At 39.5% G+C, this 20936-nt stretch overlaps 2 protein-coding genes across 3 annotated transcripts in view; both read right to left on the bottom strand.

The window, feature by feature from the left end:
• MEP1B (meprin A subunit beta) overlaps positions 1 to 3843 on the bottom strand; it is a 29633-nt gene extending 25790 nt beyond the window's left edge. Inside the window, exon 1 of one of the 2 annotated variants that reach the window (XM_083622984.1) lies at positions 779 to 3843. In XM_083622984.1, the coding sequence (XP_083479110.1) occupies positions 779 to 820 (42 nt within the window). In that variant the 5' untranslated portion in view covers positions 821 to 3843. Of the gene's footprint in view, positions 1 to 604; positions 706 to 778 lie in introns of those variants that run through there. The other variant, XM_083622983.1, reaches the window with a different exon arrangement.
• A 1644-nt stretch (positions 3844 to 5487) lies between these two features.
• On the bottom strand, positions 5488 to 18754 carry RNF138 (ring finger protein 138). The gene is given in 9 exon segments (XM_083623110.1): positions 5488 to 9552; positions 11182 to 11289; positions 12764 to 12869; positions 14234 to 14305; positions 15045 to 15160; positions 15901 to 16066; positions 17278 to 17404; positions 18581 to 18686; positions 18689 to 18754. Coding segments are annotated over 9 exon segments (921 nt in total). The 5' UTR covers positions 18740 to 18754; the 3' UTR covers positions 5488 to 9483.
• Positions 18755 to 20936: the final 2182 nt, after the last annotated feature.

Genomic DNA, 20936 nt, shown 5'->3' with positions numbered 1-20936 from the left:
CAAGTAGAAATAACGCTATGGTACAAATGTTATTTCAGATATTTATTCATTAACAACTTATAACAATGCAAGCTTCTTGTTCTTTTTTGTATTTGTATAATTACACTTTGAAAACTTTAAAAATTGTTTTAGCTTTTGATATATAAAACAACTACTCTAAAATAGGGGACAGAACACACAGAGACAGAGGCTGCATTTACTCTGATGGGAACCAACGTAACCTGCCCCTAGGCTCATGCACATCCCCCTTCTTTTCTGGCATAGATAAAATTAACCACAGTTTAGGTTAAGCCACAATGCTAAACTGTTGTGTAAGTTGGAAATAAAAGCTTCTGATCTCATCCTTGTGGCTGCACCAGAAGTGAAGGGAGGGAGAAGCATGCAATCTTGGGCAGAAGTTAACTCCAAAAGAATGATTTTTGTCAGAACCACAGCCAAGGAGGAAATGATTAAACTCTCTCTCCCCACTGCAACCCCAATAATTATGACCCCTGGCCCCGATTTACAGAAACTATTCGCATTTTTAAAAAATATGCACATTAAATACAAATGTGCTAATTCACTCTAGTCCTTAAGAATTAAAGTATGGTTTTTATTGTCTTACCAGACAGCAAACTATCTGCAGAATAACCCCGCTCAGCAGCACATAAAATAGCCACAAACCCATGATGTACAACTTCAGTAAGAGCTGTAATCTTTTAATTTTTGTGCATTTATATCTAGAGTGCCATCATAAATGAAAACTTTGACCTTTGTATTGCAGGTGTTTGATATATACCTTTTGACAGAATGAAGCAAGAGGGCATTTCAACTTTTTCATCGAACATCAGTGCCAGAATAAAACGATTGTTGATTGGTCTTCTTCTACCTTTATATACTTCTCGTTGGATAAAGATGGTGGAAGTAACCAAATGCGATGCCTCAAACGAGGTATCTTCATGATGAACCTAGACAAAGACTCAGTTATTTGCACAGCCACATTCAGCTTAAGTTTGGGGGGAAACCCAGAACATTTAAGAGAAGGAGAGCAGGGATCATTCCATTTGGGCAGCTAAATTGCTTATGCTGACAGAATTTTGGACACAGTACATTTAATTCCTCCCCTCCTCAAAATCTCTTTGGTTACCTTGATCAGCCTCGTTCTAGGATCCTATATATCAGATCCATGACCTCCATAGGTCCAAACCAGTGGTATTGATCTGTACTGCTGATCTTTGGAGAAGTGAAGATCTTTATTTAGAAGCCAATCTTAAAATTCTTCATCAGATTTTGTCTGTGTTGCCTACATTTCCCTTCAATTACTGTTATGGGAACGCCTTGGTCAGGATCACACTGCAATCGACTCCACCCCTATCAGTACTATTACGTGATGGCTTATCCAGATAGAGTTATGGGGTAACTATTCATCAACCTTGAAGATTTTTCAGTGGTGACCCTCTTTTTCATTAACTCCACTGAAATAAATCTGTTTCCTGCCGATGACTAGAAGAGGAGCTCACCTTGGCCCTAGCCTGGAACATCTCCCAGGAAGGGAAGAGAACCCTTGCAGTTATGGCTGTCTGACACTTGCAAAATGGAAACTGCCAATCCTACCTTGTCTCTTGAGTAAACAAAGTGGGCGCAGCATCCAAAGTATGAGAAATACAGATTATGTCTAGCATAAGAGGATCCATCTCATTACAAAGGCATACATCTTCAATGCCAGCCTTTGGACCTTTCAAAGTGCGACTTTCAAAGGATGTTTGTGTTTCGGTTGTCATATTGTTTCAGAAAGCATGAATTAGGGTAGGTTGGCTTTGAAATGGAAACTGAATGAAATTACTCCCCCATCCCTACTCTCAGGTAAGTGTATATATAGGATTGCAGCCTTAATATGTGTGATGAAGCAGCAGGCTGCTATGTTAGAGAGAAAAGTAAATGCTAAAAAATATATCCATAGATCAAAGAGCCCACAAAGAACAGAATAAATTCCAATTGCCAAGCAGATAACATGAATGAAATTATTGCTTATACTGTAATAATTTACTACCTACGGTATGTTGTACTTCTCCCTTACTCAAAAGCCAGTTGTTCATTCTTTACTTCTCTCTCCCAACAGTTATGAAGTGAGTTCAGCATGGTTATTTTGAAAGAAATACACTCAGCTCTCAACTTGTACTTTTCCTGTATTGTTTTTTTAAACAGTAGAAGCCACATAATTCAGTAGAAAAACTTACAAGGGCAATCAATAACCTTCTCCAATCAACTTCTCCCACATTAACAAGAGAAAGCCACCAGATTCAGAGAACTAGTAAATGGGATCATAAAACTGAAAATGGAATTATAGGCACATGTAATCCATGCAATCAGTCTAATGCACATAGCTAGACTTCTGCTCATAAAACCAGTCGAATGAAATGGAATTAAATACAAAAACTGCAAACTGCATCAGTGCATTTTTTTTATATTAGTCATTGCCATATATTGCAGATTGCCTGCTTTCTTGGATATAAGCTGCTTTGTAGTATGCACAAAAGGTTAAAGTGAAGTTTTAGCATTACTTTCTTTTCCCACAGGCAATTTTGCACTGCTCCTTGGAACGTGGGGGGACCTGGACTCAATGAAGCACACCTTCCCAACCCTTCACAAAGCTGTGCTGTGTCAGAGCTGTCAGGGGCAGACTTTGGTCTTTCACATTTCAGCAATGCCGTGCGAGGACAAAATTCAGCCTAACAAACACACACACACCGCCTCTCACCTTCCACTCTGCTCAGTTCACGATGTCATAGTTGCAACCCCCTGCAGCGTCCCATAGGCTTGGCACCCAGTGTGGCAGAAGCAGCCATGCTGCCCTAAATTCGCCTCTGGAGCAGTTTCTAGGAGTATCTCAGTGCTTAGCATTAGACTGGCGAGGGAAAGGGCTAATACTCACTATAACAGCCTGATTCTTGCCCTCATCATCTAGTAACCTTTTGTTACAACAGTTGTGATGGGAATGACTCAGGTTACTGGCCATTTCATTCCCATAAAAAGTTCCAAGTCAATGTTGAAAAACTGGAAAGGCTGGGGGAGGGGTAATAGCCAGGGGGCAATCTGGTTATGTATCCACAGTGGTGTACCCACATATGTGCAAGAGAGAAAAAATTTAAGTCTAAACACAATACATAGCTTTACACTATTGATATTGTTGTGTTGACACAGATATAGCAGCATGCCTTACCAAGATGAACAAGACGGGAGTCTTGCTAAGTTGCCTGTAAGTTGCAATGTGCCAACATAGAGTGATTGCGGGTTGTATTTCTAGAACATTGGGTTGGAGAGCTTGCCTACGGGCATGCCTTGAATCTTCCCGGTTCTGTCACATACAATGATTTTGTTTCTGGTTATGGTGCTGTTTCCTGCAGAACATTTGTGCAGCTTCTATGATCATGCCAAAGGTTATTAAGAAAATCTAAAAACACTAAAAGGGAAATTCCGTTTATCAGAGATGCGTTAAAATCCAGTTTACTGCAGTCTTACCCTGCACAGAAAAAACTAGCAATGTTTTTTGCCTCAACGTCTACCACTAGGACTGGGAGTGTTCCCTGTTTGAAAATCCTGCAGTTGCTCCCAGTCAGAGTACACAATATTGAGCTGGATGGATCAATGGTATTGTATATGGGGCTTCAAACGTTCCTTCATTTCTATATACTCTGAACACTCTTGGAAAACACATTTCATTTGCAGTACTGTCATGCAGATATATTCACAAGCTGTACAAGACACACATTTGACTGAAAAATGTGCAAATTAAAAATCACCACAAAACCAGAACAAACACTTGTGGAATGAATGTAGAGGACGAAAACATTTTCAGAATGATATTTTTTTTAATTGTATCTTAGAGCAATGTCTTTCAAAAGTGCTTGGTGCCCCCTAGTGATTGAATCATATTATTTTTAGGGAAGTTAGAAAAGGAAAAGTCAATACTGTACCATTCAACTGCTGAGAATCAAACTTTTACATGTGATGTTCAGAAGAAAACCAAGGGTGGTACTCAACAAGTTTGACTCAGAATAGACCCACTGAACTTAATGACTAAGGGCCATTAATTTCAATGGATCTACTCTGAGTAAAACTTGGTGGAATACCGCCTCGTGTCAAGTTACCAAACCTCTCAATCCCTTGGAAGCATTGCCTTTATAAAGTAACCAAAGATGTTTTAAGTAGTGATCATTTTCCAGAAAAAATATGCAGTCAAAAAGCCAGGGAGAAAAAGTATGACCTTTATGGAGAAAAGTTTTTGACCTCTACTTCTGTTCCACAAGTGTCTGTTCTGGTGAGTGAAACCACACGTTGCCTTCCACAACCCACCCAAAAGAAGCAAAAGCCTGAGCTAACCCAGGTTCAGTCAGCAATGGGTGGCACCTGGCTCAGGAAAGGCCCACGGAGAGGCCTAAATTTTAAAGCCACAACAGTGCTAAAACACAAAAAGGTAGATTCATTTTTGCTAATGGCAAAACTAAACTGACAATTGGCTCCATATATGCCCGAAACACGAAACAACTATAGTTCATCCAGGAAACACTAAACAAATTCCTTCTCCAAAGGGTAAACAATCCCAGGAGGTGACCTCAACCTCAATATGAGAGGCATCCCTAAAAGACATCCATCCTACAACCTCCTACAACCCCCTGGGCAACCTTCCTCAGAGGGAAACCCCAAACAATTATGAGACACTGACCAACTACTGAAAATGCTAAAAACGGAGGCCTTTGTGACATCTGGGGAGAAAAGAACCTGGGAGACACCAGCCACATTCCAGTCTGGACGTCCCGGCACCATGTCCAGACTGGACAGCATTCTGCTCACACAGAAACAACAAACATTGGTAACATTAAAATCACAGATCATGCCCCAGTAGAAGCTACCCTCAAGAGAGGAAGCACAAACTACCCCAGCATGGTCCTTCAGCCCCATCCTCCTCAAAAATTGGTAAATTAGAACAAGACATTACAACCGTCTCATCACACTACAAACAAGCAGGAGCAAAAAAACAACAACCAACTCCTTAAACTCATAGAACAAAAAAGAACAAAAATTGACTCTATAGAAATCAATAAAACAATGATTAATATCTTATGCTCTAAACAATGCTTTTATGAATATGGAGGAAAGAACTCCAGATTATTAGCAAATAGATGCAGGGGGGAAATTACTCAAAACAATAATACACTGTCACTAAAAAAGATGGTAACGTAACATCCTCCACCAAAGAAATAATATTGCCCCCCAATACCTCTCAATAGCAAGGAAATGTAATAAACAAATAGAAAGAGAACCTACCCAGTTGACACTGACACAAAACCTCACATGTACACTATATAAAAGAATATAAGCCTCACCACCCCACCCTCTCCCACTTTCTTCCCCAACCTTATATACAGTATCAACACTAATGTATCACAACCAATGTAACTGATTTGCAAGAAAGACTGTATAACCTGAAAAAAGAGACAAGGCATGTACTAAACCAAGAAAATCTTTAATAAAAACAAAAACAAACAAACCAACAAACAAAATGTTGCCTATAGAAGAGTGCTACACATAAAAGATGTTTTTGGCATTTTTCAGTACAAAGAAAAAGACAAATGTGGATTATTTAATAAATTTTATTCAGAATTACACAGCTCACCATCAACGTCTGTGTTTGCTATCAATGACTATTTAGATAAACTTCATTAACACAGTTAGAAATGGATCATATGCAGTCTTCGAATAAATCTATTAAAGGAAGTGCAAATGGCTATTAAAAAACTACGAGGATACAAAGCACCAGAGGCTGGCAGTTTTACAGGAACATTCTATAAACATTTTAGAAATGAACTGTCTCCCCATCTAGCCAAGTTGTTTAATGAAGTTCTTTTGGCAGAACTTCCACCGTATTACTGGCATCAATCTAAAATAACAGTACTACCAAAAGCTAGAAGAAACCTTGACCTAGAGGAATTGTAGCATCCAATTAGCCCTGTTATACCAAGAAGCTAAGCTGTATACAGCCATTTTAGCAAACAGATTAAATGTGTTCATTACAAATTTTATCTCCCCAGACCAGGTAGGCTTTCTGTATCGCTGGCATAGTGGATCCAGTAAGACACCTATTGAATGTCATTTATTATAGTAAAAAGAAAGGTAAGTCACTTGCAATAATCTCATGGGATTTTTACAAGGTCTTTGACAGGCTGAGTTGGTCATTTTTAAATCACTGATGTATAGACTTAGCATGAGAGTGGTTTATTAACTCGACTTTTGAAGTATACAAACATTCCTTTGCTACAGTCTTATGTAATGGTCTCAACTCAGAAACCTCTATAAAGAGTAAAACAAGATTGTCCTTTGTCTCTGCTTTTATTTGCCTTGTCTATTGAACCATTGGCAACAGTCATTAGAAACAATGTGAATATAGAAAGTGAAAAAATTTAAAGTAAAATGCATACTAACCTTTTTGCAGATGGCATAGCTTTCATGTTATCAAAACCGAAATTGGCAATACCTGAAGTTATTAAAGAACTGAATAATTCTGAAACCAAATCTGAAATTATGTTTCTTGTGGTCTTACCAGTCTCAAACTTTCATACAAAGCATTGAGGGTTTTACAATCTGTCCTCAAAAGCTGAAATATCTGGGAATATTTATATCAAAATTCTTGCACTCTTTAAGGAAAGCAAATTTTGAGTCTTTGTTATCTCAAGTTAGACAGGAACTGAAATCCTGGAAAAGTCTAAACCTTTCTTGCTTGAGCCACATTGTGGCTATGAATATGTTGATCCTTCTGTAGTTTCTCTGACTATTTCAGGTCTTGCCAATAACTATAATGCCTAACAATTTAAAATTTGGCAAAGATAAATTTAAAATCTGGTCTGGGAGTGCGCCACTTGCTTATATACTATAAGGCATTCCAAGTCTTGGTGTCTTTGATTCAAGATCCAGGAGGAAAACAGTGGCTATAGAATTGGAAGATCCTAAGTTTGGGGCATGTTTATCAATTTTGGGGTTTGATATTTAAAGAATTGATTTTAATATACAAAATGGACCTACAACCTTCCCCTAAACTTCCTTTACTTGTAATAAAGACCATGTCTACTCCACCAGTCGCTCATAAATAACTCTTAATGTTCTTCCTCTCAGCGGAAATAGGTGCTCCGAGCATGGACAATAGCCCTGGATGAAAAGCTGATGTGCCAGATTCATGCAACTAAAGGGAATTCTAACCCCTTTCTTTTCTTTGTGTGACAACCATTTTTTGGAGTATATGCATCAAGATTATATTTATACCCACACATACACACTGAAATTGCATGGTAATATGTGGAAAGATTTTTTTGGAGTGTACTGTAAGAATCTGAGTTGATATTTTTAAGCAATATGGTTTGTGTGTTGTGAATATGTTGTTTTATGTGTGATGTGAAAAATGAAAATTTAAAAAGGGGGGGGGACTAACCTGTGCTAGACACTCAGAACTGACCTCAGAGGCAGCCTGACCAGCACAGAATAGAGTAGAACTATTACCACACATGACTTGCATACTATGCATTTGTTAAAGCAACCTAATATTGCATTAGGCTACAGAGACAAGAGGCAACAATGACATGGTACTGAGGGAATCTGCTCATTCCTAATTATACCAATAGCACAACTACTATCCAGTGTCTAATACCCTTTGTGGGCAAGGTGCTTCAGGATTGTGGCAATGCAGCTGTAGAAACTCTTGGAAGAAAACTATTAACTGCCCCCACTCCAATATGGGTTCAATATGTTTTTTAACACAAAATCAGCCTTGGTTGCTCTTATGAATAATATTCCCCAGAGGAGAGATGGGGAGTGAAACTTTGTTGCTCTTGCTTATCTCTCTGCAGCTTTGATACCACTGACCATGGTACCTTCTGTGAGTTGGATGTTGAAGGAACTTCTCTATGGTGGTTCCACTCCTATTTGTAGGGCCAGTCTCAGATAATAGTACTGAGGGACTATGTATCAGTACCCTTGTGATTTAGTTGTGGGGTACTGCACAACACTATTTTATCCCCACTGCTATTAGACATCTATATGAAGCCAACAGAAGCAGTCATCAGGAGACTTGGGGCAGTGGCATCAATGTGCTGATGACACCCAGCTCTTTGTTAATTCTCAGTCAAGAGGGCATGCACAAGATGAAACAGTGCCTGGAATCAGGGTGCGTAGGATGTGGACCAAAAAAGTGAAGCTGAATTTTGCTAAGACAAGGATGCTCTGGATGACCAATTCCCATGCCTGAGAATTTGGGACTTGCCTGTTCTGGATTGGATTGCACTCTAAAGGAACATGCAGAGAGTTTAGGAGTATTTATGGAACAATCTTTGTCCAATGAGGCCTGTGTGGCCTCCATGGCAGAGAGCCTACCATCAGCTTTGGGTGGAATGTCAACTGCACCCTTTCCTGGACAAGGATTGTTTGGGCACTGAGACTCATGAAGTGGTAACCCCATGTTTAGAGTGTTCAAATGTACAATGGCTTTTGAAGATGCACAGGTATTCCCATGGTTTCCAGGACTAGGCTTTGAAACAAGTGTACAGGAGATAATTTAACAGAAAGCTCGTATCTAAAATCAGATTAAGTTGATATTGACCCAAGACCAATTTCCCCCTAAAACAGCACTTCCAATAAAAGACCTCTTTAGTCAGTTAGTATTTTCAACATACTTGCAGCTCATTATTCTGACTTTTTTATCCCAAATTTTGTTAAAGAACTGGAAAAAGTTTTTATAAACTTTCTCAAGTGAATAATGATACAATCCAAAAAGCAGTAAGTAACCAAACTCTGAATAAAATAAATTAAACCTATCAATTTAAGATAGGCTACTTTACAAGTAAGTGGCTGGTGTCTAGAAAATGGCCAAGTAGTAAGTATGCCATAGCTAGGAAGCCTCCAGATTGTGGCTACTTAAGAGATTCTTGACAGCATTGAGTGCATGTTCTTTTATGTAAACACTAGCTGGGGCTAGAATAGTATTGGGCTAGAAATTATTGGGTTTTTTTAGCTTTTAACATAGATTTAGTAAGCATAGAAGAAAAGTTATTTAACTCATCCAAAAAAGAATAAAAACCACCACCCTGGCCTTACTATCTGTATGTCAATACTTTGTCCCAGTGCAATTTTTTTCTCTATAGTGTAACACTTCTTTAAAAATAACAAAACAAATGATGCAAAATGGCTCTTAATAGCTTTATCTCAAAGACAGTAATGTTTTTGCCAGATATCTGAAATATTTCTAATATTATGTGGAGGAAAAAACACCCCATATTAAAGTATTATAATATAACATGCTTTTTTGTTAGTTTAAATAAAAAGCATTTTAAAATAAATTCAAGGGAAAGTAATACTGCTATACAGTTAAACTGGATACAAGGGTTCCCTTTTATTAACACTGAGACCACTGATGCAGCTTCTCCCCTCGCAGAAAGCAATGATGTGAACAAATTAGAGATTTCAAAGGTTCTCTTGACAAGATTCCTCAACAGCATTTTGGAACAGAGTTTCCTCATCCAGCTGAGGATTCTAAATACAAACAACAACAAAAATGGTTTAGAATTTTCCCCCAGACCAAGTTATAACACTCTACAGTTCATCATGTACTCTGCATTAATTACTAAAACAAAGAGCACACAATGGGAAAATGTATATGAATAGTCTGCTAAATGATATAAGTGATCCTTTAGAAAAGAAGGCTATCATTCCGGCAATTAACATGCTAGTAACAGCAAAATAAATTACTAAAAACTGGAACCTCCCCCAACACATTTCCAGAAATGAATGGTTGCAAAATGTTGATTATGAGTGATGTTATGGCAATGATTCACATCTAACCAGGACATTTAAAGGAAAAGCAAGCAATGTTATTTTGGAACAGTATTTTTACTTGAGATAATGTTAAGGAGCAATTATTAGTTATGTTATTTGGTATTAATTCAGCAGAATTTTAGGGGATATAAAACAGAATTGGTTTTGATATGTTTTACTCAGAAATAACTCCGGTGAAATAAATGAATCCTCCTACTTACTGAGAAAAAAATGGATTTCCCTCCCCCCCTTTCCTATTTTCCAGGACATTTCACCCATTTCCACCCAGACACTGCTTGCAGCTGCAGTATTCTGGATATGTCCAGGAAATTCTGGACATATGGCAACCCTAGATTATGGAACATTGCAGTTAAAGCAAGATGGGAACGGCTTTTCTGGATTTGAGCATGTTTCTTTTTGTTTACATGATCTGTGATATATATTTATATCTTGCTCTTCCAGTGAGGAGTTCAAGGTTGTGTATATTATCCTCCCTTTCATCTTTGTAATGGCCCTGTAAAATATAGGTGAAGGTAATATATGCACTTAAGCCTAAATTCTTCCAACAGACTGCTGGGGGGATTGAAGAGGACCCAATCTAAGTAAAGTGTAACAGGTCCAGGAAATCCTGTTGGCATCCCAGCACCACAGACTGTTCCCCAGCCAGACTGTTCCCTAGCCAGACAGCATAAGTAAACAGCTGACATTTGACAGGGGGAGAAACTAGACCTGCTGAGACACCATCTGCCTTTCACTATCACCACAGCCATGCTGTCAGGCTACAGAGGAGAGGAGAGAAGCAGGGCTATCTATTCTCATCAGGTTTGTTGAGACTGGCTGGTTCTCTCTCAACAGCAGTCATTCCATGAAGCTGCCTGAACAACTTCCAATTTAGCTGGTTGTTATATGAACTGTAACTTTTGAGAAGAGTGACCAAGTCTGCTTTTCCTGTCCTTTCCCATCTTCGTCCTTGTGTGTCCTATCTTTTAAATTGTAAGCTTCAGGGTAGAGACTAGTATATGCATGGTTTATTGAGGTATAAACTGACTTTGGAACCTTTATGGCTAAAGCAGGGTAGAAGTGTTTTAAATGCACAAAATCCCCTAAGTGCTTTTCTAGCCTTTTCTCCAAATTTACCTAGGAAAGAGATTTCACAATTTACCAGGACAGCTGTAGAACTTGGTAAAGCAAGGCTTCTAGGTAATTTAAATCTGGCAATCTAATATAGAAGGTGCTTTTACCCAAATTAATCCAAGATGAATAAGGCTCTAATTTAGTCTTCCAGCATAGAGATTTAAAAATGTCAACATTTTAAATAGGGGGCAAGAACAAAAGAAAAGCTCTTACCATAAAATCTCCATACTCAAACTGATGCCTTAGATTTAAATGGCCAACAAAATCTCTAGTAACCCGGTTAGGATCTCCCCATGGAAAAGAGACACAAATAGGACAGATCTTTAAAAGAGAGAGAGAGAATCAAGAGGCAGACAATTGCTCACATAAATTACATAACTAGATAGTAGATCAACATTTGTTTCTATGAAAATCATACTAAGTCATACTACGTAGAAATGCCTTAAAATAGACACATTCTTAAAACAAAAGGATACTCCTGGAAGGAATGTGAATAGAAGAGATTAAACTTAAAAAGTTAACTACACATACTTTAAATTCTTTAAAGGAAATGACACTGAACATTTATGTTTCTAAAGAAGATACTCCTTGTCTATTTCTGCCCTTAATCTTAAGCAATCTTTTTACAAAACAAATCTTGGAAAATGGGACTTAAGACAAAAAGTTTTTAAAAGAATGTATGTCTCTAATATCTCCCATTTAAACAATACTGGGCACTACTTGTAAAACAGAGCACCATCCTGCCCCAGCTGGGCACTCCTTAAGTGCTTAGTACTTCCACTGAACTCAAATGGACTTAAATGTGTCTAATAGCAATGTGCGACAGATTGAGCAAAAATAGAATGAAGGGCAGTCTTTTAAGAAAACATAAAGGTAAAGGTAAAGGGACCCCTGACCATTAGGTCCAGTCGTGACAGACTCTGGGGTTGCAGCGCTCATCTTGCTTTATTGGCTGAGGGAGCCGGCGTACAGCTTCCGGGTCATGTGGCCAGCATGACTAAGCCGCTTCTGGCAAACCAGAGCAGCAGATGGAAACGCCAGTTACCTTCCCGCCAGAGCGGTACCTATGAGAGCCAGTGTGGTGTAGTGGTTAAGAGCGGTAGTCACGTAATCTGGGGAACCGGGTTCGCGTCTCCGCTCCTCCACATGCAGCTGCTGGGTGACCTTGGGCCAGTCACACTTCTCTGAAGTCTCTCAGCCCCACTCACCTCACAGAGTGTTTGTTGTGGGGGAGGAAGGGAAAGGAGAATGTTAGCCGCTTTGAGACTCCTTAAAGGGAGTGAAAGGCGGGATATCAAATCCAAACTCTTCTTCTTCTTCTATTTATCTACTTGCCCTTTGACATGCTTTTGAACTGCTAGGTTGGCAGGAGCAGGGACCGAGCAACGGGAGCTTACGCCATTAAGGGGATTCGAACCATCGACCTTCTGATCGGCAAGTCCTAGGCTCTGTGGTTTAACCCACAGTGCTACCCTTAAGAAAACTTATTGAATACTAAATAAAACAATGATAATCCCAAACTGAAAATGGAAAACATGTCTTGTAATTACAGATCTAAGTACTTAAAAAAAAAAACAAAGATCGGAAATGGGAAAATGTCATTCAGTATAAAACTGAGGAAAATGCTGTAACTGTTGGATCCATCACTGAAGGGAGAAGAGGGTGGCTCATTCTTTCTGAAAATATTGCTATTGTCATAGAATTAAGATAATTTCCAAAAAAAAAAAGAGCGCTTAATTCACACATACTAGGATAAAATCTTCACAAACTTTCTTTTTTATATACACATACTCACTACTGGAACTAGTTGATAAAGGTGCCTATCATTACAGTGATCCAATAAGTTCTGCCTTGTAAAGTTACTTTCTTGACACAGAGGGCATTTGAATGTAGGCTGTCCACTGAAAACAAATATGAGAAAGAGGCACACATGGATGAAAATCCCTGCAACAGCATGTTACATATTCAAGGAACTCTGTCACCCACAATCATTTCCCCATTAATTTCAGCAAAAGGAGGAAATGCATAAAATGAGACCAAAACACATCGAGGCTTGCTGTAGTGAATTCATGTAGCACTAAGTCAAAATTTAACATATTTGAATGCAGCTTGCTGATTTATTTAAGGTATTTACAGTGGTACCTCGGGTTAAATACACTTCAGGTTACAGACGCTTCAGGTTACAGACTCCGCTAACCCAGAAATAGTACCTTAGGTTTAGAACTTTGCTTCAGGATGAGAATGGAAATCGTGCTCCAGCGGCACGGCGGCAGCTGGAGGCCCCATTAACTAAAGTGGTGCTTCAGGTTAAGAACAGTTTCAGCTTAAGAACGGACCTCCAGAACGAATTAAGTACTTAACCCGAGGTACCACTGTATATAGTCTGTTCCTAATATTCCAGGGCAGTTTACAGTGCGATTTAAAACAAAAGAATAACAGAATATCTACTAAGCCAATGGAAGAGAGGTCATGCTATGTATTTTTCAGTTTAAGGCTTTTTGGGGGTGTTTTCTTAAGATTACCTAGTCTTTCAACAGGATCACTTTCATCTATCACCAGCGGCTTTTGCAGTAAATCACAGGATTACTTTGCATTGCTTCAAATATAAAAAGTTGTTTTCTTTAGACTATCTTTTTCTAAGAAACAAATCAAATTCCATTTTCCTGATTTTACCTGACCTAAATATATTATAAAGTATCACATACCTATTTATACTTCACCTTGACACAAATCTGTTTTAATACCTTAAACCCAAAATTCAAATTTTGATAAAATCCAAAATTCTGCCTTGTTTTGAAGTTTAACTGTAGCGTGATGTGCTTTGTGCTACCTTCACATTAGTGGTTTCCAATGGCTGAAAACCACTTTTATACAAAATATTCAGGTTACTGATACAGGAGTATAATTCTCCATGCCTGACACATATGTGAAAAGACCTGAAGGTAGATAAAGAAAGCCAAATGGGCCCCAGTCCAAACCCCATGAGGCAGTCAATGCATGCATAAAGTTCTAATGAGAAATAGCTTTTTTATTTACTTTGTCACCTGGTAATCTAATACCCGACACTGAAATCAGTAAGGAAGCATCTCTTATTCAAAGCTTGGGATCCACACATTAAAGTCCCTGCATGAGCATACATCAGAGCCACTAGACTATGATATTTGTTTTGAAATTTGTCTTCTACTGAAGATTCCCTTCATTTGTTGGCACTCCTTCCCACCAATACCTAAAACCACATAGTTATTGATTTCAAAGGTAGTTCTACCTTGTAGCTTCTTCAGGAACATGTAGATTAGAATTTTCTCCAACTTCCGAAGTAGAAGAGTCACTTCTAAAACTTCATACAAAGCGTGAGAATTTATTTTCAAATTAAATACAGAAGAGGTTGCAATTCAAAGCAGTATGATGAATAAATTAATCCCATTGATACTAGTGGGACTTGCTTTCAAAAAATGCATGTTTAGAATTGGACTATAGATGTTCTTATCTAAATAAACATTTTTTTTTTAAAGTTACTTCAGAAACATTGCATAAGGTGTTGGGTGGCCACCATGGATGAAGCTGAGCTTAGCTCCCATTCAAAAGTGCTGCTGCATGTCCATGGAAGTGCATCTGAGTGGAGGACAGTGAGTGGCACTGGGACCACCAAAGCAGCAGAGAAGGATGTAGCTGCCACCTAAAGCAGGAATGAGCCCTGCCTTTGTTTAAGGCAGTATCACCATTATGCCAAGGGCCGCTGAAGCCTGGTGCCCATACTGCAAACAAAACAAAGGTTTGCAATACACAAAGTAATTTTTGTTGATTTAAATAGTGATTTTTGGCATTTCATAATCAGAACTAAGTTCCAAAGCCTAAAAGATAATTATAACATTGTGTCGGAAGTTCTCATTTGGATATAACATAATAAAGTGTACTTTACAGTCACACTTCAACCACCCTGTGAATAAATTCTAAGCTACATTGTTTAACAACTTCCCCCATGCCAAATCTAAAGAACGCAATATACAATAGTTTGGGACATTTTTTTAAAAAGCAAGCATTAAAATGTATAAAGCTGCTTGCAAATAGGTATTTACCTGTTTCCTGTTGAATCCTGAGATATGTCTAAGCTTGGAATTACAGAAGAAACACCATACTCATCTTGATACTTTTTACACGATTTATAGTGCTGTCTCATACGCGAGAATCTTATCTGTAAATAAAGTTGTGTCTCATTTAGAGTTGACTCTCATTTATGGGCAATCCTATAGTTACCTAAAAAAATTACTCCTGTGACTAGTTGAGGAAAATCATGTCAACTAGTTTACAAAACTTTCTTCTAAATTCCCTTGATTTGCAATACTGAAAGCTCATTCAACTAAGCATTAACACATATTTTCGTACATGCCTTATAAATATTTTTGTTTTACTGAGCTCAACACAGGAGTTAAACAACCAGATCAGGTGACAGATCATAAAACTCTACAGTATTCTATGGTTTGAGCTTCCCAAGACCTTAAGATAGATAAAAAGTTAATGCACATATGGTTAGCTGCTTCTTTGTATATTTGGGGATTGCTTTAGCTTCAATCAGGTAATTCAAAGCTGGTTAAGATAGTCTTACAGTCACTGCTCAAGCCATTCTTGTACCTCCACGTCTTCTTCAGTATTATTAACAGTTTTAATTTACTAGAGTGCTCCCAAATCACAACAAAAAAAGTGAAGGAATACATTCTATCAGTGCCTAGTTGCAACACTTGTTTGTTATTCAAAGTCAGTCTGCTTTTTCTCAGAATCTTCATAATGTAAAATGTGGTAGCAGATGATGGTGCACTACCCACCTGTCTGCAATAAATATTATTTCAATGTAATCCTATGCATGTTTTCAAAAGGGCTTACTTCTAGATAAGCATACAGAGTTTCACTTTTAACACTATTTTACATCTACTATACCTGTTTGTCGCAGCATCTACAGCTCCCCACCAATTTCTTCATGTTGTTTTCAACATCTAAGGCTCTGTTAGGACGTGCTTTTTCTTTTCGGGTGACAATGCCTCTGCATAGTGGGCAATGTGTTCCACCTTCTTTCATAGCCATTAAGAAACATTTCCTGCAAAACCTGAACCCAAATATAAAGTTGAGTACAAAAATAATGTTCTGTATATGTGATAACTCATATACTCATGATTTAAAGTTGGGGAGAGCAGTGAAATTTGCAGATTACGGTATATATTGAGGATGGTAAAAATCCAAGCAGACTTCCTAAACATATCAAAACTGTGTGAATGGGAGGTGGGGGTGACAAAGGAGATTCAAAGTGATGTACACTGAGACAAAAAAAACCTAACTTCAGGGAATCAAAACTGCCAGTTACTCACCAAGAAAGATATTGAGGGGTTATGACAGAGTACAAAATGAAAAATGAACCCAGTGCACACCAGCTGTGAAAAGGGCAAACTGTACACCAAGGATAATTACAAAATACATTCAAAATTAAACCGCCTTTCAAAAAAAACCACTTTTATATAGATCTGCACTTGAGCCAGATCTGAAACAGTAAGATACAGAGAACTACCAGAGTGATTAGAGCACTTTTCTGATGAGAAAAGTCATCACATTTGGGGCTTTTAATAGTGAAGAAAAAGGCAAATGAGGGAGGATGGGTAGGAATCACTGTGTAGGTTTATAAAATTATGCTTATGTTGAAAAAGTGAAAGGAAGTTTTCTCCATCTCTCATAATATTAGAACTCAAGGTCATCCAATGAAACTGAATGACAGAAGATTCAATACATTCTTTAAAAAAAAACACTATCGCATAACATGTAATGAACTTATGGAATTTGCTTTTATGAGATATTGTGCAGTAAGGCTATTCTTATCTACATCCAAAAACTGGAATTATTTCCATTCTGAGTAGCTTTAAGATTATCTGGGTTACAACACTGAAGATGCTTAGTAAAGCTTAGCAAATGTTCGAATTTGTGCTGTGCATGGGAACAAACAGAACTCAAAAGGACGCAGTAGATGTATTTTAACAAGCAAGCACAAACTTCATGGAGGGCTTCTGTGGTGATTTTTCAAGAAAAAGTATCTTATGCAGCATATACAAGAGTAGAAGCACTTACAAAAATTTATGAATTGGCACTTGTTTAGCATACGTAAAAGTAGTTGCATCCTCCTCAAAAGTGGGGTTAACAAGAGAACATCCTCCTTAAAAATACAAATGTTTACTGAGATCAGTTAGATAGGAAGAGTATGAGGGAAGGGAGAAAATATATAATTAACAATGGAGGGGCAAATAAAAATGGGCCAGAGACATAGATACATACACATGCTGACAAGCAGAAATCCTCACAGGTGTTTTAAACACATCTTGGCAAACAGGACAGTAATAATCATCTTCATTGAAACAAATAGTGGCAGGTTCCTCATTCATGGCAGCAAACTGTTGTACTTCTGAAAGAGCAATGGAACAACATATAGAGAACAATTATCACCCTAAGTACTGGGAACAAGAGCATAAGACAGTGTTTATCCTGTCTTTTGTCTTCACTTAATTATTCACTTCCTTGAGTACAGTATTTGAGAAGGCCATGAAAGCTTGCCCCTTAAGAGCACAGAAGAATGAGTGCTGTGACCCCTTGACATATATGACTTGGCAAGTGTGACTAAAACTTTGGGGAGACACACGTCTCAGCTTGGTTTCACTATGCGCAAAACTATAGCTGCCTACACTATGGATAAGGATGATTCAAAGGCCTGAAGTGAAGAATGAATGGACTTCTGGTGGTGGAAAAGGTACATTTATTTTCTGCAGTACCGCATGGGAGCTACCTACCAGTACCTAGTGTTGTTTTGCCCCTACTGCTATTGGTGTAGTAAAATGCCCTAAAAATGGAATGGAGAACTTGTGGCCCTCCTGGTTTTGTTGGCCTCAAACTCCCACCCGTTCCAGCCATAATGGCAGATGGTCAAGGTTTGTCTGAGGTTTGATTATAGGAGCGTTTCCTTCTGTATCCTCCATTCTGTTCAGGTTATTTTCCATCAAATGCCTTTTTTCACATGGCCCCATAACTCTGCTATACCCTCCTGCAAGATGGCCCCTCTTGCCATGAATAAAAAAAAAAATACATATCTATTGGCGGCCTAATTCACCTGCCCTTTGGCATTTTAGGCTGCGACCCAACACAAGTCTTACTTGCCCCATGTAACGCAGGAGGGCTTACTTTGGAGTAAAAGGGTATTTATTCACGGCGAGCCTCACGCAAAATATAAATTGTAGGCCATTATTTTGTGGTTTTCTTAATGCACTGAAAGCAACGTACCGGTGCTGGTTTTTGTTACCACTTCGGAAACTTTAACCAAGTCGGCATGCAAATAATGTGTTTTCATATTTATATTACGTACAATTAAAGGAAATCCCACCGTCGCGATACGGACGGCGCGAGAGGCGAGGCCTTAAGGGCCCCGAGGAGGAAGAAGAGCACAGCGAGGCGACTCTAAAAGCCTCAGCCCCGCGCCGGCTTCTCGGCGTTTATGTCCCCGACAAGCCGAATCCCGGCCCCCACCTCGCAAAAATAAAACCACGCCCGCCCTTCGCCTCGAGGTGCGGCCTAGAGCCCCAGCCACTACCTTTCGGGAGAACGGGAAGGTCGGTCGCAAGCTTCGGGGCCGGGCCGGGATCTTCAGGGCTCCCGGAGGCCAAGCCGGTCAAACCGCCGCCGCTCTCCATGTAGGTCTTAGGCCGCCGCCGCGGCGGCCTCTTCCCAACAGGCAGGCCGGGGTTGCCATGGCAATAGTCCCCCCCTCCCCTCCGGCGTGAATTGTTATTGAACAAGAGTCGTCGCCGCCGCCTCCTCCTCCTCCTCTTCCCTCCGCCTGCCTGGCTGCCCGGAGGCGACGCGGAAGCCGCTTTTTCGACCGCGAGTTTCTTTTACGCGCTGGCAGGCCTCCTCGCGAAAGGCTTAAAGTGGCACGTTTGTGAGGGGCTCGCCAAGACCTAATATTTCACCATTGCCTTCCTGTCGCGTGAAGGTGCAAGAACTGGGGTCTCAAAAGAGCTCCCGTCAAAGCAAGAGTTTTAAGACGGGTTGTGGGGAATGGATATATGCACAGCACAACCCCCTTCGGTTCCGAAACTCCCTTGTGGAATGGCATATACGCACCCTGCTCGCTTAACTGACCATAATAAACCCCACTGAACACAGATTGCTGCCTAGTTTAAAAACAGAGAGAACGAATTGCACTGTGAAGTCTCTAGTCCTCTCGGTTTGGAGAGAGGAAAAATATCAGGGGAAAACAGGATTCCGGACTGTGTTCTGAACGCAGACGGAAACGTTTAATTCATTAAATGCCTGCACATCTTTTACCCTTCTTTCTGCAAACAGTTCTCTTAGGCTGGCGGATAGCGATTGAATTTGCTTTCTGTGTAGGGTAGGCAAGGAGCTGGGCCATTGTGTCTCAAGCATAATTGTGTTTGTATGCTCTTTTTCTTCCTTCGGTGTAAATCGCATTGAGCCGTTTTAACAGACACGTGGACAAAGGGCATATAGAGTTTCAAAGGACACCCGATATCGGGTTATTATCAGCCCTGAGACCACAGTAGGCCCGCCTTGTAACATAGGTGCCATGATGAGGCCTTGTCCGGAAGGGCGGAAAAAAACCTTGGGAGGCCCCATTTAGGTGGACTATGCTCCTTCTCTCCTTTCTAACATGTTGCTTTCTCCCACTGTTACCTCAGAAATTTGTGCTTCGGCGGCCAGTCTCTGCATGGGTGTCAAAATAGGGTTCTTGCTTAGGAGAGCGGAAGAGACACGGTCTTCTGAGAAGTTAGCCGCACGGTTCCCCAGCAGCTGCAGCAGCTCTCACCGCCCTTCTGCTTCCTGAATTGCGACTGCCCTCTAATGGCTGCTTGCATGATACATGTCAGCTTGCTAACAGCCGGCCTTGTGGGGGAGATGGACCCATCAGGGAATGGAGAGATTGCTGATCAAAGCATGTCAGCTGAAACAAGTCTTAGGGTGTTATCCCGTCAGTGCACAGGAAAGAAAGGCATGCCCAAGACAATAAGTCCTGGGGCCAGGATTACACATTGCTCCTTTCACTCACGTACAGCCAGTCTTAGATCGGGTGTGAAAGGATCTTGAAGCTCCAGCCAGGAGCAGAAGACTGTAAATAGGGCAGTGTGTGTGACAAAACGGAAGGATGTTAAAGACTTGTTAAATTCGGAAAAGGCAGGATTAAGGCTTCACTCTTATGCACACACACACACATAGTGGATGTCCCACAGTTAGATATATGCCCCTCATTTTAAAACAGACATATAAAAAGTATATCATGACTAGTTTAAGAGTACATATTGGATTCTCATAGTTGATTTTGATAATATGGTGCTACTGAATTTTTAAAAGTTTTTATCTTTTGCAATAAGTGCTGTGTTGAAACACAGGCAGCAAATTTTTATGAACAAAAATTATTGTAAGTAAAACATTCTAAATCACTCATTTAGTGACAATTTTTATATATTTTAATATGATTTTCAAATCTTCACATAATTTACATGTACTGCTTATTCTGAAATGACCCATTATCTCTACAATAAATATTTATTTGTATGTCTCTGTCTTTCAAGTTACCTTCCGCTGCTGAAACTTCTTTAATTCAATGCAGGAAGAAATAGAAACACATTTTATACTCGACCTGGACATACTTGTCTTGAACAAATTCCCACTGATTTAAATAGAATATATTTCTATACTTCCCTCAGCTTAATGCCTTGATCTTGAGCTACAGAATTGGCGAGTGACCCACATGATTGAGCAGCTGGGTTCTGCTTGCCCTGGGACCCAGTATAATGGTCACTGGTGTTGCTGGGTCAGCAACACTTTCTCCCAAAGCTCATACATTGCACTACTGTTCATATAGTATGACTTTTACTTCAGTAATACATTCAGTATTAAATTTGCAGTAATTTTACTCAATGCAACCC

This window comes from Podarcis filfolensis (assembly GCF_964270895.1).
Source record: "Podarcis filfolensis genome assembly, chromosome: 7".
NCBI lineage: Eukaryota > Metazoa > Chordata > Lepidosauria > Squamata > Lacertidae > Podarcis > Podarcis filfolensis.
Note: the sequence above shows the minus strand (reverse complement) of the source record. Positions and strands in the feature narration are given on the sequence as shown.